Genomic DNA, 17,537 nt, shown 5'->3' with positions numbered 1-17,537 from the left:
GGGCTGGGGATTAGATGGACTCCAAGGCATTTCCTCAGGTGGCAATGGGCGGATCCCTGGGAAGGTAAAGCTGTGCAGTAAGAAAACGGCAAGATGCTACGTTCACTCAGGTAAAGCCCCTTTCCCGGGTTTAGGGAGGGCGAGGCAGTTTAGGCTGGGTCAGTTTGTCCCTGCCCTCAGGGTTTGTTGGTCCTGGCAAAAGAGGGCCTTATGTTATTTATTTTTCTTAGAGACAGTGTCTTGCTCTGTTGCCCAGGCTGGAGTCCAGTGGCTCATCTCAGCTCACTGCAGACTCCGCCTCCTGGGATCAAGCGATCCTCCCACCTCAGCCTCCAGAGTAGCTGGGACCACAAGCACCACAGGAGCCCGGCACGATGCCGGCTAATTTTTTTTTTTTTTTTTTTTTTAAGAGAGAGAGGTAGGCTCCCTATGTTGCCCAGGCTTGTCTTGAATTCCTGGGCTCAAGCAATCCTCCCTCCTCGGCTTCCCAAAGTGTAGGGATTACAGGCGTGAGCCACTGCGCCCTGCCAAAAGAGGGCTTTAGGGCACCCCAGAACGCGAGATCCCCCTCATCTGTTATCTTTAAAGAGGAGGAAGTGTACTCCAAATCAAGCGATAGTCCATTCGTCCTTGGCACGGTGACTGCCGGGAGGCCGGGACCAAATGTGTCTCCTTCCGGCTTTTGCACCACACTAACTAACCGGCGCCAGGCCGCAGAGGCGCCCTGGCCTTCGGCGAGAACTCAGCCGAGCGCGGCGCACGCTGCTCCGGAGTCCCACCGCGGAAGTTGAGGCCGCGGATTCCGAGGGCGGGGTGGAGAGGAATCTGGAAGGACCCGGACCCGGTGGAACGCACTGCGCGGACGGCGCCTGCGTCCGCACTCAGCTGTTCAGCCCTCTTTCTTCAGGCTCTCCCCTGAAAGCCGTCCCCACGCCGGTCTCTTTTTTCTGCCTTCTTGTTTCCCTCCGGCGAGTCAGCGCGACTGTGAATTTCCGTTTCCGGCGGTGCCATGCTGAACTGAGGAGTCGCGGTTGCGAGCGGGTTCGGTGCTGCCGGTTGGGGAAGGCGGCGGTGGGGTCCCTGGTTCTGGGGCACTGGGAAGATCGCGAGTCGTGCGTGTGGGAAGGTCCTCCCCCGGTCCTCCGGGTCATCTTTGCTCCCGAGGAGCGGCATATTTCTCATCTGCCGGAGGTGTCCTGGGGTAGTTGGGTGAGTGACGTGATGAATCCCTGCAGAGAGCCCAGACGGGGAGGGAAGGTGGCTGGGAGACCTCGTTTCCTGGCGACGTGGTCCCGGCAGGCGACTTAGACCTGAGCTGGATCTGTTGACCCCAAATTGTGCTTTTCCCACCAAGAAGAAAGACAGGGAGAGAAACATTAGTACAAGTTCCGAACTAAAATATAGCAGAGAAGAAACATAATCTCTGAAATCACACAGCTATTCGGTTTCAAAGCGTTCCTAGCGCCCAGCTCTCCTAACTCCTGGCATAATGTTCTTGACATTATGGTGATACATAAAGACTTTCTGTTTCCGCTGGTGTTTGTGTCTGTGGGAAGCCTCTGACTCACTGCCGTGCTCCAGTAGCACCCTGTGCAGCCTTCCAATGTCGCCCTTATTGCATGGCGCGGAAGATAATAGTTTGGATTACCTCTGCAAGTCAGATAATAGCTGTATCCACTTACTGGCACAGTGCCTAGCACATCGTAGACAGACACAAATATTTATTCAACGGAATGAATACAGTACCTTAATGGAATGAAATGGCATCCTGCTCCGCTTTTTTTTTTTTAATCAAGCTGTCAGATTTTATGCAGCCCGATTTCCTCAAATAACTCACTAATTCAGTGATTGCCAATTTATTAGCCACAGATTCCCAGGTAACTCAGAAATCACTGGAAGGGTCTCTGTAAGTTCATGGGGTCTCCAGGTGTCATCTAGAACCAGTCCTATCTCACACGTACAGATATTGCTATTTTTCAAATGTATGTAGATAAGTTGTAATTTAGGAGTTTTACAGAGTCAACAGGTACTAAAATTAATACTGCGATCATATTGGAGGTTCATAAAAACGTTTCACATTTTTTTATTAAAATTTAAGTTTTAGTTTAAGTTAGGAAACCACTTCATCAGTCCAGTTGATACCTGGGTCTGAGCTGTCCAGTATGGTAGCCACATGTGACTATTTAGAGTTAGAATGAAATTAATTAAAAACTCATTTTTTCAGTTTCCCTAAATATATTGTAAGTAACCACATGTGGCTAATGGCTAAATGGCTGAAAAGTACAGATATAGTATATTTCTATCCTTGCAGAAATAGATACTGCTGATGTTGACACTTAAGATGAATAAAAAGTAACTTAACCATAAAATGTAATCTTAAGAGAGGTAACTCATCTAATTTATAGCATAACAGAGAGAAATGAAATTGGAGATGGTTAAGCAGTTTCTACCCTTGTTCAGTGAACAAATACATCATCTCTTCATAAAGAAATAAATGAAATTTACTGTTTTTCCCTGGGTATTGCCTGGATTGTAAAATGCTTCTCCCATCTCCTTACCCCAACCTTCTTCCTTGTAGGTTAGAGTTACTTGTTATTGGTAAATAGCCACTATGGAGGCTAAGGACCAGAAGAAACACAGAAAGAAAAACAGTGGACCCAAAGCTGCAAAGAAAAAGAAGCGGCATCTGCAGGATCTCCAGCTAGGAGACGAAGAAGATGCCCGGAAGAGAAATCCCAAAGCTTTTGCAGTTCAGTCTGCTGTGCGGATGGCTCGATCCTTTCACAGGTATGTTAGGCTACGGTCTGGTCATTCTTCCGTTGATTCTTTTTGAATAGTAGGAGCCTCTCACAGGTGACATTTGGATTCACGAGTCTAGTCCAGCTCCAAAGGACATGGAGATGCATGGTGTGTGGCTTTCACTAAAACATGAGAAGCTTTTCCCATAGAAGCTGCCTTGCCTCCAGCATCTGCACACTGGTTAGTGTTTATTGCCCAGGATAGAAGAATTTATAGACTTTGTTTGTTCCTAAATGTTAAACTGTTTCTATGGTGATAAGTGTGCTTTTCCCCCCAGGTATGTTTTACATAGTTGTAATATAAAATACAAAAATTACAATATTTAATACTAATATAGCTTTATTTAGTGAGCCCTTGTGATATGCCTAGCAGTGTACTTTAAACATTATTCAACTAAATCCTTCCAGCAGCCTTACCAGAGTAGGAATCATTCTTGCCCTCATTTTATGGGTAAGAAAACTGAGATCAAGACAACAAGTTACCTCCAATCATATAACCAGTAAGTAGGAGAGCTAAATGTAACTCCAGAGCCTCTGCTCTTATCTGTTATGATGTACTGCCTCGCTATTTACCTTTTGGTTTTTTAAAAAACTATTAAAATCACGCTTAAAACAGTCAGATTTAAGGAGTGTTTAATTTTCAGCTCTCTATAGCATTGAAGTCATCTTGTTACATCTTTATTGAACAGCAATTATTTGGATGGGGCCAGAAGTTAGCAAGTTAATAATTGACAAGTTAATTATATATTGTCTGTTGTACTTTCTATAAAATGTGCTAAAGTACTCATAGCTATAAGTGTACCAAAAAAGTCTACTTATAAGGTTGATACCTTTTACTGTATTTTGAAAATGAGTTTACAATTTATTTATTTGTTTATTTTTTAATGAATAGGACTCAGGATTTGAAGACAAAAAAGCATCATATTCCAGTGGTTGATCGAACTCCACTAGAGCCCCCACCAATAGTGGTAGTGGTGATGGGACCTCCAAAAGTTGGAAAGAGCACTTTGATACAATGCCTCATTCGGAACTTTACCCGGCAGAAGTTGACCGAGATCAGAGGCCCTGTGACGATTGTGTCAGGTAGGAGATGCCACCACAGACACAGAGTTGGCGTGGCTGTTGTCATCTGAGGGACATGCATGCGTTTGTTGTTTTCTTGAGTGGAACATGTTAAATATTGTCATATCATGCTACTTCTCTTATACTTAGTATTACTAAGTTGGCTATAGCTTCAGAAAAGGGTAAGTTCCCAGAGATAAGGGTGTGATAATGTTCACATTTCCTCCCAGAACTCTGGGAGGTTCCAAGGCAGGAAGATACTCGAACCCAGCACTCGGGCTGGAAAATCAAGCTTTGCTGCTCGATTGCGACACCAGCCACAGTCCTCTTCCTCCGTGTAGAAGGATGTGTGGTCCAGCCTCTTAAGGTGATACTTTCCTTTTCTTCCTGGTTTCCTCCTCCATTTTTTGTATGAGAAATGATAATGTTCACTATGTCTTATCCTGACTGCTCTATGGCTTTGCCAAACATGTTCCTTGGAAGGGCCTAGCAGGCCTAGTCACCGTGAACACATCATTTAACAGATAGCACGCACCTCCTATGTGCCAGGTGCATATGCTTGCCTTATGAAGCCACATTCTGGTGGAAGTGCGAGTTTTCTCTTTTTCCTGTGAGAATTGTCTGCTTTGGGAGATGGTGACCTTTCCGAGTTTGAGGGAAAATGAAATAAACTTCCAGTGGTAGAATGGGAATGTACAATCTGAAATCTCTTGTTATTGCAATAATATAATTGGATTGAGGCTTTTCTTTATCTTTGGAGCATCCATATTTTCTTTTCCCTTTTTTGAGACAGAGTCTTACTCTGTGGTACAGGCTGGAGTGCAGTGGTATGATTACAGCTCACTGCAGCCTCTACCTCCCAGGTTCAAGCATTCCTCCTACCTTAGCCTCCTGAGTAGTGTATGCCACCACGCCTGGCTAATTTTTCTTTTTTTTCCTTTTTTTTTTTTTTCTGTAGAGATGGGGTTTCCCCATATGGCCCAGGCTGGTCTCAAAACTCCTGGGCTCAAGGGATCCACCTGCCTCGGCCTCCCAAGTTGCTGGGACTACAGGTGAGAGCTACTGTGCCCAGCCCATATTTTCTTGACTGTTTTATTTTTACCTTAATTTAGAAGTAATTATTGTTATGAATATTCTGTTGCATTATGTTTGAGGATGTTTGTAGCTCTAGTGGGAATACAGGAAGTTTTGATAGAGGCAAAGACATTGGGCCTGCAGCTGAACAGCAGGATCATGGTTATCATGGAGTCTGTGCAGTCAGAATTTTCCCTTTTTGAGCACTTTTATTCATCTGGGTAGACTTTTGATGTTATTTAAATTTAGAACACAGCAAGAAAAACAGAATGGAATTTATTTTATTTTATCAGTTTTTGCCTGTAAAAATGAACTTCTTGTATGCTCCTGTAAATGTATATGATGTTTTACTGGATGCAGTTAAAAAATGAAGATTAAGAGTTGATGGTTAGAGTTTTTTCAGGGTCTTTTTAAAGTAAAGTTTTTGTCTTTTCACTTATAGGTAAAAAGCGCAGACTCACCATTATTGAATGTGGGTGTGACATTAACATGATGATTGATCTGGCTAAAGTAGCAGATCTGGTAAGTCAGCAGGGGCAGCCTGGGGTGCTGATGGAGACTTACAGCATTGTGATAGGTTATTTATCCCGTGATGAAGGGAAGAGAGTCTTATAATCATTAAAAGAATCATGGTCATCAGTGATACAGTAGATATGATTGAATTGATGATAATTATGGTAATAAATGTTGTTATGTTAATAATAAAAATGGAATGTGCACAATGAAATGTATTCCAAAATCTAAAAGCAAATCACAGGATAGAGAAAACCTTTAATGAACACAACTAATAAGAGCTCATTAATATGTATACATATATACATACAAATATATCATAGTAAGTACCATTTCTTCTTGGACTCTTTCTGGCACTGTGCTAACTGCTTTCTACAAATTTAGCTTACATAAACCCTTGATACACCCTTGAGGTGAGTAGGTATTATCTGTAGTTTACATAAGATGAAATAGAGCCTGCCAGCAGTTAAGTAACTTGTGTGAAGTTGGGACCCTTGTTCCTGATGGTTCCAGAACCTTCATCCTTAATGATAATGCTGAAGTAAGTACATGAATTGCCCTGAAGAAGTGGTCAGTTTATCAATAAAAAATCTAGACAGTACTCAGTGTATGGAAAATGTAAATGCTCTTGCATTTATGGAAATGATAATGTTCACTATTCTGATAGTCTATTAACTATCTTTTAAATTAGCAAAAATAAAATACAAATTAGTAAAAAAATAAGCCATATTGATTAGGAAGTGTGGGGTGACAGACACCTTGATTTTTTCATTTTTATTTAGTTTTTTCTAGACAGCTGTTTGGTGACAAAGAGCTACAGATTTTATACTTTGGCCCAGGAAGACTCCTAAAATATAAAGTAAAAAGTAATACAGATTTTAAAGTTGTGCCATTGTAATGTCAGAAAACTAAATAACATTCAAATTTTGAACATGTAATGTTACTATTAGTAAAAATAAGTGTTATTATTAACGTAGTGTAAGCTTACTAAATCTTGTATACTTGAAATGATTGAAATAGTTCATAGAAGTCATTTGTTTCTCTTTAAAATGTAGCAAGTTTCTAATTTTAAAGACATACATATTAAGAGATGCCTTTGCTTTTTTTTATTTTTAATTATTATGGATACATAATAGTTATACATATTTATGGGGTACATGTGGTATTTTGACAGAAGCATACAATGTGTGATGATCAAATCAGGGTAATTAGGATATCCATCACCTCAAACATTTATCATTTTTTTGTGTTAGGAACATTTCAATTTCATTCTTATAGTTATTCTGAATTATATAATAAATTATAGTCACCCTATTGTGCTGTTGGACACCAGAATTTATTCTAACTGTATTTTTGTACCTGTTAACCTTTCCCTCTTTGTCCCTCCCTCCCTGCTCCCCTTCCCAGCCTCTTAACCATCATTGAGAGAGATGCCTATTATGTAAATCTTTTAAAGATTTTTCAAAAGGAACGCACACATTTGGTAAAGCACTCTAACTGTAATGCAGGGTGCACACAATGTGCATTTTCTTTTTCCTTAGTATAACCGCTGGTCTCTCAGATCCCTACAGAGCAGTATCCTTTTAGATACATATAAACACACATGCCACCCTTTAAAAACAAATGGTAGCTTATTTTACACACTGTTCTATGCTTTGCTTTTTTCATATAATGTATTTTGGAGGTATATAGTCAGTAAGTACTGCAGCTCTGTCTCCTTTTTAATATAATATTCCATTCTATGGAGGCACCATAATTTATTTAGCCTAGCTTATGTTGACTGCTCTGCTGTGGGTTGTCAAAGCCTCCTGTGTACAGCAAAGGCACACACAATACGTGGATTTGGGTGTGTACAGGCGTGTGTAGATTAGGGGAATAACACTGGCTTAGATGACAAAGACTGGCAGCTGAGGGACTGTTTGCTCCCTGTTCTTCCTGACCCTACAACCAGCTGCTTGCCCCCTGGCACTCTGTGGCATCAAATGTAGTGTGAGGATATTCCGCCTGTCCTTTGAGCTGGTCCAGTGTTGCTGAAAAGCTGTGCTTGCTGCCTCAGTCCACAGTGGCAGCTGTGCTTTCTCACAAGCCCACCTTCATATATTCTGTGGTTTCGGATTTTGAATGTTTCCTAGTTTAATCAAAGATGGGCATTTCTGTTTCCATTTTTTTTTGTTGTTATTTTTAGTTACCTATGCAAAGATAAGAACAGAAATGTTTTTAATACTTAAACTAGAAGTTTCCAGGAATCAATTCTGAAATTATTTTGCATCTTTGAAGCATCTTAAATTTTAAAAATTGGTCTCATCTGCTTATATTTTCTTATAGACTACCATTCATCATAATCTTACTGTTTTTTTTTTTGACCTAATTCTAAACTGGTAGCTATTTTAAAAAAATTTCTGAGCAATTGAGTTATCCAAATTAACATATAAGATAGAGGTTTCCACTGCATACTTCTCAACAAAAAACAGATTGTGGTTTTTTTTTCTATGAGGTGATTGAAAGAAGAGGTTGGTTTTCTGTACATATTTAATGTATTTCATTGATTATGACTTTCTTCCCATTCTTTGGATGCCAGAGACCTGTTATTTGGCTTAAAAATACCTTACAGAAAACTTGATTTCTTTAAATTAGGATTTCTTAGGTAAGGGCCAGGTTAGACCCAGCCTTTTCTGAGTTACTTCTCATACATTAAAATTCTTATAATGGAAGTTTATATCCTAGTGGATATTGTCTTATGGTTGGCTTTTAGAGCAAGTCAGAGGGTGGTGGTTTCTCTGTCTGGGTGATGCCTGTGTAGTCATTTGATTTAGTCTGGAGTGCGACTTTTCCGTCCAGGGCCAGGTAGTAGATATTTTTGGCTTTGTGGATCATATCTTCTGCAGCTACTTAGCTCTGCAGTTGTAGTGCACAGGCAGCCATAGACAATATGTAAATGAATTAATGTGGCTGTGTTCCAATAAAACTTTAGTTCCAAACACAGGTGATGGGCTGGATTTTGCCCGTGGCCAGTTGCCAACCCTTAGTGTAGGTGGTCTGTTTTGGTAGTTTCTTTGAGAAATGATGTGTTCTGCTTTTAGGTACTGATGCTTATAGATGCCAGCTTTGGGTTTGAAATGGAAACGTTTGAGTTTCTAAACATCTGTCAAGTACATGGCTTTCCTAAAATTATGGGAGTTCTCACCCACCTCGACTCCTTCAAGCATAATAAGCAACTGAAGAAGACAAAGAAGCGATTAAAACACAGGTTCTGGACAGAAGTTTACCCGGTACGAAGAGAAATAATTGTTGGATACTAACAGTATAATCCTTTTAAAATAGACTGAAGAGGCCGGGTGCAGTGGCTAACACCTGTAATCCCAGCACTTTGCAAGGCAGAGGCGGTCGGATCACTTGAGCCTAGAGTTTTGAGCTCAGGGCAACATGACCAAACCCCATCTGTACTAAAAATGCAAAAATTAGTCAGGTGTGGTGGCATGCGCCTGTAATCCCAGCTACTCAGGAGGCTGAGAAGTGAGAATTGCTTGAACCTAGGAGGCAGAGGGTGCAGCGAGCTAAGATCACACCACTGCACTCCAGCCTGGGTGACACAGTGAGACGCTTGTCTCAAAAAAAAAAAAATACTAAAGAGACATTACTAAATGTCTCTCTAGGATTCGCCTCCTGAATTCCCTTTGTGTGTGTATTCACAGTCCCTGGCCTCTTGAATTCCTTTGTGTGTGTGTTCACAGTCTATGGACTGCTGAATTCCTTTGTGTATGTGTTCAGTCTCTGGCCTGCTGAATTCCTTTGTGTGTGTGTTCACAGTCTCTGGCCTGCTGGATTCCCTTTGTGTATGTGTTCAGTCTTTGGCCTGCTGAATTCCTTTGTGTGTGTGTTCAGTCTTCTGGAAGGTTTCCCTCAAAAGAGTGCTTGTTTGGGTCCTCTTGGTGTATCTCATTTATCTCTCTCTGTACCTGCTGCACCAGGCAGTGTCTGGCTGTTTTGGGGTCAGGACTTAATAGAGTACCTCGGAAGTTTCTCCCAGTTACAGGACCAGGCACTGCCCCTTCCTTTCTATACTGCTGTGGACCATCGGCCACAGAACCGTTTCTGTGCTCAGACGCCTCACCTCCCTCTCCTCACCATACTTAGATGGATGCCCCGGCTTGGCTGCAGAGCAGTCTGCCTCTGTGGGGTTCTAATAAATCCTGAAAGAAGCCAGCAAGGCTCTGGAAGCCTCAGGACGGTGGCTTTGCTGGAAGTCTCCCTTCTTAGGATTGCTTCTTGTTTAGAGCTTTTATTTTGTTGCAGTATTGATGATAATTTAATTGAAATTTAATTTTTAATTTTCCTCTAATGTTTAGGGTGCCAAGCTGTTCTACCTTTCTGGAATGGTGCATGGAGAATATCAAAACCAAGAAATCCACAATCTGGGCCGTTTTATTACAGTTATGAAGTTTAGGCCTCTCACATGGCAAACTTCTCACCCTTATATCCTGGCAGACAGGTAAAATATGATTTTAAGCTTTTTCTTCCTGGGCCGTATATTTCAAAGCTAAAAAGGCTAGAAAAAGAACAGTGATAGGATTTATTTTGTGCCGATTTGAATAGGGGGGATAGAAGTGTAGTTGATGGAAAATGTCTACTTATATCATTGCTCAAAGATGCCGTGCCTTTGGGAGTAAATTAATTATGAGATGTTTAGGAAAATGGGAGAACTTGGAAGTATTTAAGGCTACAGGATGTGGCCCCATCCTACATTCAGCCTCAGTTTTCAGTGATGCTGCCTTCATGCCCGGGTGCTTGAGTCCTTCGTGTGTGCCTTCTGTTTCCTTCCTTTGTGCTCTTCCTCGTGTGGTTTTCTCAGCCTGGAGTTCCCTTTTTCCACCTGCCAGAATCCAAGCCACAGTAAAAATCCCAGAGCACAGGCTCGCCCTCTTCCAGAAAGGGATTTTCTGAATATGTTCTTCACTCTTCCCCGACCCCAGGTGGACGTCATCTCCCTGTCTGGTGTCTTACGGAATGAATATCACTTTCAGCCTAGAGACACAGTTGTGTGTCTGCCCCTTTTCCTCTGGTGGATGGTGAATGGTGCTTCCTTATTTCTGCATTTTCTAGTTTTCTAAATGACATGCTTAATGGACAAGAGTGTGATGAATCATTGACACATGAAAGGAGGTATAGGAACTTTTGGCATTCATTTCTGCTGTGATTGAATTTATTTTTCTAGGATGGAAGATTTGACAAACCCAGAGGATATCCGAACAAACATCAAATGTGACCGGAAGGTGTCACTTTATGGTTATTTAAGAGGAGCACACTTGAAAAATAAAAGCCAAATTCACATGCCAGGTATTCTCTTGTTGTAGAACATACTAGAATTACACATAGGATTCTTGGGATGGCTTCATTTCTCAGGAAAACTGAAAAATGACCAAACAAGGGAAGATGGCCTTGCTGGAGGTTTTAAAAGTAAGCCACCTATGTGTAGGCCTGCAAAGGTGTTACTGAATCCCCTCTTCTCTGACCTCTTGTCTTGTAGCTAGAGGGCCACTGTTCCAGTGTGGCACAATGCCCTTCTTTAGTGTCATGGGTTAAGCCCTTGGACTGTGGATCATATTTAACCCCCTAGTCAATGGTAGATGCTTCTGACTTCTTGTCAGCTGAAGCTGGCTTTTGGGTTCTGTCTTCCAGGGGTAGGAGATTTTGCCGTGAGTGACATCAGTTTCCTCCCAGACCCTTGTGCTCTTCCTGAACAACAAAAGAAGCGCTGTTTAAATGAGAAGGAGAAGCTGGTTTATGCGCCTCTTTCTGGAGTTGGGGGTGTGCTGTATGACAAAGACGCTGTCTATGTTGACCTTGGTGGCAGCCACGGTTTTCAGGTATCGGTGAGACGGGAGTCATTTCTCTGAACTCTCAGTATTCTTTCTGAATCTATTTTTTAATCACAAAAAGTAATGTACTCAGCTTTTATTTATTGAAGATTTTTCTCTTGTACTTATAATAAAGGCCCAAATGCATATTGTAAATATATAGGATAAAAATAATACTTTTTTTTCATTGTACCAAGCAGAAGAGTCCTCTCCTTCATTCCTTCTTGATCCATGGCCCCAGAGTGGGCATTGCTGCCGTGTGGCGCCTGCACGGCCCATCCCCGTTTCTACAAAATCAGTGTGCTTTCCAGCTTTCATTGGTCTTTTTCTCATTCACAATGGTCTCCTCATGCTGTATTTTAAAGTGGATTTCAAATATTTATTTCTTTGTTCTGAAGTGGAATTTTATTGGGTTAAAATCAGGGTTATTTTAAAATATTAGAAAAGCTAGCATTGTTGCAGCTTTGGAGCTGAGGTTTTTCTAGCTAGGTTGTTTAGGTTATCAGGTTATATACTCCCTGAACTTTGGAAAAGTTTAATGGAGATGGGGATCCATTTCAAGCTTTGTTGTAAGGATTTTCTTCTCTGCTTTTTGAGGCATTAAGAAAGCTTCTTAGGAAATGTGTCTAAGATAATTTTGAGAAACTGAGTGAAGCTCGTGTCTCTCCAGGATCTTTGTGCTTTCCTCACGTGCCCTTTCTTGGTGGTCTTGACAGGACGAGGTGGGGCCCACCCATGAGCTGGTCCAGAGTCTCATCTCTACCCACTCCACCATTGATGCCAAGATGGCTTCAAGTCGAGTGACGCTGTTTTCTGATTCCAAGCCACTTGGGTCAGAGGATATAGATAATCAAGGGTAAGTCTGCTTTTTTTCTATTTTTAATAAAAAGATGTATTACAAAAGATCATATCACCCATAATTCAGCCATCATAACACATTTTGGTGGTATTCATTCTGTGTTGTTTTGTTTCTCTTTGTGTGTGCGTGTGTCTCTGAGGGCTCTTCACTTACCTGACATTACAAGGGAGTCTTTTCTTGAAATAAATTGTAGGATGCATTTTTCAACAGACCCCAAATATTCCTCAAATACCATGCCATCTTCCATAGGTTGCCTTTTGTTTTTTAAGAGACCTGAAGCCACTTGGCTTTCTTTTGGTGGCCAAAACACTAGAGCAGAGTCAGGGAGTTTGTGGCTGTCCAGAAGCCACATGCCTTGTCTCTGAAAGTTTTATTTAGATTGTGTTGTATTATCTCCTGTGGGTAGGTTTCCGTGGATGTATGGCTCATGTGAATTATTTTTCAGTCTGGGTTGGGGATTTGTATACCTTTATACACAGTGGATGTTTGCAAAACATTGGTTTTGTTGTATTGATTTATGACTCCCAGTAAAATTTATCTGAAAATTTTGAGATTATATAGTATGTAATTTGGTACAATGTGCATAAACTACCTAGCAGAATGCCTGACAGGTACGAAGTGTTCGCCGAAAGATCACTCCTTTATAATGAGATTACTAGCTATTTTCACTTTTGCATATCCTTCTAGTCATCTTTGTCCACAAGAATACTCTCTTCTAATATAGTTACAGTTAAAATACATGATTTTATTTCTATATTATCATTTCCTTCTTTTTTTTTTAATTATACTTTAAGTTTTAGAGTACATGTGCACAATGTGCAGGTTAGTTACATATGTATACATGTGCCATGCTGGTGCACTGCACCCACTAACTCGTCATCTAGCATTAGGTATATCTCCCAATGCTATCCCTCCCTCCTCTGCCCACCCCACAGCAGTCCCCAGAGTGTGGTGTCTCTTCCTGTGTCCATGTGTTCTCATTGTTCAATTCCCACCTATGAGTGAGAATATGTGGTGTTTGGTTTTTTGTTCTTGCGATAGTTTACTGAGAATGATGATTTCCAATTTCATCCATGTCCCTACAAAGGACATGAACTCATCCTTTTTTATGGCTGCATAGTATTCCATGGTGTATATGTGCCACATTTTCTTAATCCAGTCTATCATTGTTGGACATTTGGGTTGGTTCCAAGTCTTTGCTATTGTGAATAGTGCCGCAATAAACATACGTTTGCATGTGTCTTTATAGCAGCATGATTTATAGTCCTTTGTCATTTCCTTCTTCTATACAGTCTTTATGTAGTCATCATTTTGTTATTATTGGTGTATTCTTTTTTTTTTTTGTGACAAGATCTTGCTTTGTCTCCCAGGCTGGAGTGCAGTGGTATGATCTTGGCTCACTTCAGCCTTGAACTCCCAGGCTCAAGTGGTCCTCCTGCTTCAGCCCCCCAAGTAGCTGGGACTACAGGAGTGCGCCACCACTCCCAGCTAATTTTTTTTTTTTTTCTAGAGATTAGGTCTCACCATGTTGCCCAGGCTGGTCTCAAACTCCTGGGCTCAAGCAATCCTCCTGCCTTGGCCTCCCAAAGTTCTGGGATTACGGATGTGAGCCACTACCCCTGGCCTATTATTGCTGTATTCTAACTTACCCATCTCTTATGGTATGATTTTCAGTTTTTTCAAATTTATGTTTTCATAATTTTATATATCTTGCTATATTAAATAGCTTCATACAGTTTTCTTTTATCCTGTGATTTTAGCTTCCTGATGATTCTTCTGTATCAGTTATAGCACTGGTGACTTAAAATGGATGTTCTTCCTCTGTCATTCCTCCTACGTTTGTTAGCTGGCATTTTTAACAAAGAGCTTTCTCTTCTCCCCTTTATTTCGGTATCACTGCTGACTAATGCACTTGTGTTTTGTTCCATGGGTTATTTTCCATCACTATCATTATTCTTCCTGATGCCTATGCTGTCCCAGATTTGGCTGCAGGAGCCTTCAGCCTGTCTCCTGTGTCCTTTCAACTGTCTCTGTTAGTCTTTGAGCATTTCTCACTTTCTGACAGAACAAGAGGATCCAGGCTCATTTTGCCTTCTTTCTGCTTTGGGCCTGGACTTAGCCATTTCTCTTAAGGATCATGTGTTTTTAGCTTAGAAATTAATCAGCTTTCCAAAAGATCTACAAAACTAACTTCCCTTTTGAGCAATTTTTTTCTAAAATTAGATTTTTGTTTTTTAAGGGTTATTCGTTTATTCTCTCTATAAGTTCTTTTGAAGTGTGGTGTTAGGGAACCATGCCCGAGTTTGCTTCTTAACTCTTCCAATGTTTATCAAATCATATTTTCCCTATGCTATGTCATCTTAAACAATTCCTTGACATTTTCTATTTCTTTGTATTTTCATTGACTATATTGCCATTTCTAGATTAGCTGATTAATATACAAATTGAATTATTTTGTATTTCCTTGGTAATACAGGCTAATGATGCCAAAGGAGGAAAAACAAATGGACTTGAACACTGGTCGAATGCGTCGGAAAGCCATTTTTGGAGACGAAGATGAATCTGGAGATAGTGATGATGAAGAAGATGATGAAATGTCTGAAGATGACGGGTTGGAAAATGGCTCTAGTGATGAGGAAGCAGAAGAGGAGGAAAATGCTGAGATGACTGACCAGTATATGGCTGTTAAGGGCATCAAACGACGGAAACTTGAGTTGGAAGCAGACAGTGAAATGGATTTGCCAGCATTTGCTGACAGTGACGATGACCTTGAGAGGAGCTCAGCGGAAGAAGGGGAAGAGGAGGAAGCTGATGAAAGCAGTGAAGAAGAGGACTGCACTGCAGGAGAGAAGGGCATTTCAGGATCAAAGGCTGCTGGAGAAGGTAGTAAAGCAGGGCTGTCGCCAGCTAATTGCCAAAGTGACCATGTGAATCTGGAGAAGTCTTTGCTGATGAAGAAAGCAGCTCTCCCCACTTTCGATTCTGGGCATTGCACAGCTGAAGAGGTGTTTGCATCTGAAGATGAATCTGAAGAAAGCTCCTCACTCAGTGCAGAGGAAGAAGACTCAGAAAATGAAGAGGCTATTAGAAAAAAGCTTTCAAAGCCTTCTCAAGTGAGCAGTGGTCAGAAACTGGGGCCACAGAACTTCATTGATGAGACCAGTGATATAGAAAATTTACTCAAAGAGGAAGAAGATTACAAGGAAGAAAATAATGATTCCAAAGAAACGTCAGGTAAGCTTAAATGTAGTTGGTTGCTGCTATGAACTTGGCTCTCGAAATGGTAACCAAAGGAATGTCTACATTTAGGGGTCTGTTGATTCTGTGATTTTGTTAACTGTTGAAAAGCTGCATTGTGGATGGATCTCAAGGGAGGGGAGACACATGAATAAGCCTAACTGGAGGTTGGCATTGGTCGTTTCAGGTGCCCTCAAGTGGAAGGAAGACCTTTCCAGAAAGGCAGCTGAGGCCTTTCTGAGGCAGCAGCAAGCAGCTCCAAACCTCCGAAAGCTTATTTATGGGACAGGTAAAGAATTCTGGTTCAGAACTGGAAATGTTTTAGTTTCTCTGATTATTTAGATGAGGGAATTGGTTGGAGGATTCGGCTGGTATTGTTGACATCCATAATTGCTGTCCATCACATTTCATATTTGACAGATGTCTCTAATCATCAGCTTATGAGGACCACACATTGGTCTTATAAAGTAGACTTATGGGTTTGCTGTAAAACTTGATGCAAATACCGTCCATTGGATCATGTTATGTCCCCTATTTAAAAGTCCTTCATGAGAATTTTTTTGTGGATTAGTGCCAGAAAAATATTCCTGCCCATAAAAATATTTATTTTTTTCCTTTCTGAGAATGAGAACCCTGTATAACACATTTTGTTCTCCCTTTTGCCCTTGTCTTCTGATTTTATGCTTTACTAAACTTACCAATATGTTCTTTCTGGTAGAATTAATGCAAAAATAAATACATAGTGGTGAACTTTACATTGTGCTCCCTGGTTACTGCATGGTGAGATCAAGGCCACATGGTGAGACATTTGGGCTCAGCCCACTGAATTGGGAAGGTTGTTGTATACTGATTTTCATTCAGGTTTTGTCTAGGTACTCTTAGTGATGAGAGGCTCAACACTCTTTAGAGCTCTTCTTTAATAATCTAAAGCTCTGCCTTTAAATTCCCTTCCCTCCCTTCACCGCTAATATTCTCACTCCTCGGCCTCTTAGCTGCTCCCATGCAGGAGCACAGGAGCCCCACACATGTAGAGCAATAGCTGCCTGGCTCTCTTCATCTGTGGCTGCCCTGCCCTCTCAATGCCTAACTCTTATGTGGCCATTGCCATACCCACCACAGACAGAGTCCCTCAGTTCCTGAGTTCAAAGACTCATGGCCTAACTGGTTGAAAATGATGAGTCCTCTAGGGCTGTAATTTTTGTTCTCACTTTTCTGCCATGGTGTGCTCTTTAGTGACAGAAGATAATGAAGAAGAAGATGATGATACTCGAGAAGAGCTTGGAGGGTTGTTTCGTGTCAACCAGCCTGACAGAGAGTGTAAGCACAAGGCTGACTCTTTGGACTGCTCCAGATTTCTTGTGGAGGCCCCCCATGACTGGGATTTAGAGGAGGTAAGGCTGGGTAGTACATTTGATTTATTAGAGAATTAGCGAATTGTTCTAGAATAAGATTATCGGATGTCAATATTGCTTACCTGTTGTTGGCTTCTTATTTTTACAGGATTACAGGTCATTCTCCCAGATATTGTAGTGGGCGCTTCATGCATCCTAAGCAGTAACATGTTCTGAGTTTAGTTAGACCATGTACATGGCCCACAGAGGACAGGTTCAGCTTTCAGTGTGGACAGTAGTGTGCATCTTTATTTTGAAACATCACACATAAGTTTTTATACATCAGATGTATTTTGTGTCTTATCACTAGGATATATGTAGCATCCCTGAGTTAACATTTATAGTTTCTGCTATTTGTAAGCATAGAGAAATCTGTGATACCTGTATATGTTCTTCCTGCAGCTTACCATTTTGTAGTCACACTGGAATTCATTCAGTACTCAAACTCACCACAGCTTACCCTCCTCTTAGACCTCTTCTCTTTCTCTCTCTCTCTCTTTGAGATATGTTCTTTCTCTGCAGCCCAGGCTGGAGTGTAGTGGCACAAGTGTATGGCTCAATGCAGCCACGACCTCCTGGGCTCAAGGGATCCTCCCACCTCAGCCTCCAGAGTAGCTGGGACTATAGGCACGAGCCACCAGGCCTGGCTAATTTTTGCATTTTTTGTAGAGATAATGTTTCACCATGTTGAGCTAGTTTCGAACTCTGGGTTCGAGTGATCTTCCTGCCTTGGAACTTCCCAGAGTGC

At 41.3% G+C, this 17,537-nt stretch overlaps 1 protein-coding gene across 2 annotated transcripts in view; it reads left to right on the top strand.

The window, feature by feature from the left end:
- The first annotated feature begins 324 nt into the window (after positions 1–324).
- Positions 325–17,537, top strand: part of BMS1 (BMS1 ribosome biogenesis factor) — a 48,886-nt gene continuing 31,673 nt past the window's right edge. The window contains exons 1-12 of one of the 2 annotated variants that reach the window (XM_031015383.3): positions 325–1,209; positions 2,579–2,787; positions 3,691–3,881; positions 5,377–5,456; positions 8,528–8,716; positions 9,794–9,936; positions 10,660–10,781; positions 11,124–11,311; positions 12,019–12,158; positions 14,638–15,395; positions 15,586–15,687; positions 16,632–16,789. In XM_031015383.3, the coding sequence (XP_030871243.3) occupies positions 2,612–2,787; positions 3,691–3,881; positions 5,377–5,456; positions 8,528–8,716; positions 9,794–9,936; positions 10,660–10,781; positions 11,124–11,311; positions 12,019–12,158; positions 14,638–15,395; positions 15,586–15,687; positions 16,632–16,789 (2,247 nt within the window). In that variant the 5' untranslated portion in view covers positions 325–1,209; positions 2,579–2,611. The remainder of the gene's footprint in view (positions 1,210–2,578; positions 2,788–3,690; positions 3,882–5,376; positions 5,457–8,527; positions 8,717–9,793; positions 9,937–10,659; positions 10,782–11,123; positions 11,312–12,018; positions 12,159–14,637; positions 15,396–15,585; positions 15,688–16,631; positions 16,790–17,537) is intronic. The other variant, XM_031015384.3, reaches the window with a different exon arrangement.

The sequence above is a fragment of the Gorilla gorilla genome, chromosome 8 (genome assembly GCF_029281585.2).
Source record: "Gorilla gorilla gorilla isolate KB3781 chromosome 8, NHGRI_mGorGor1-v2.1_pri, whole genome shotgun sequence".
NCBI lineage: Eukaryota > Metazoa > Chordata > Mammalia > Primates > Hominidae > Gorilla > Gorilla gorilla.
The sequence above is the reverse complement of the archived record's forward strand: the minus strand, read 5'-3'. Positions and strand labels throughout refer to the sequence as shown.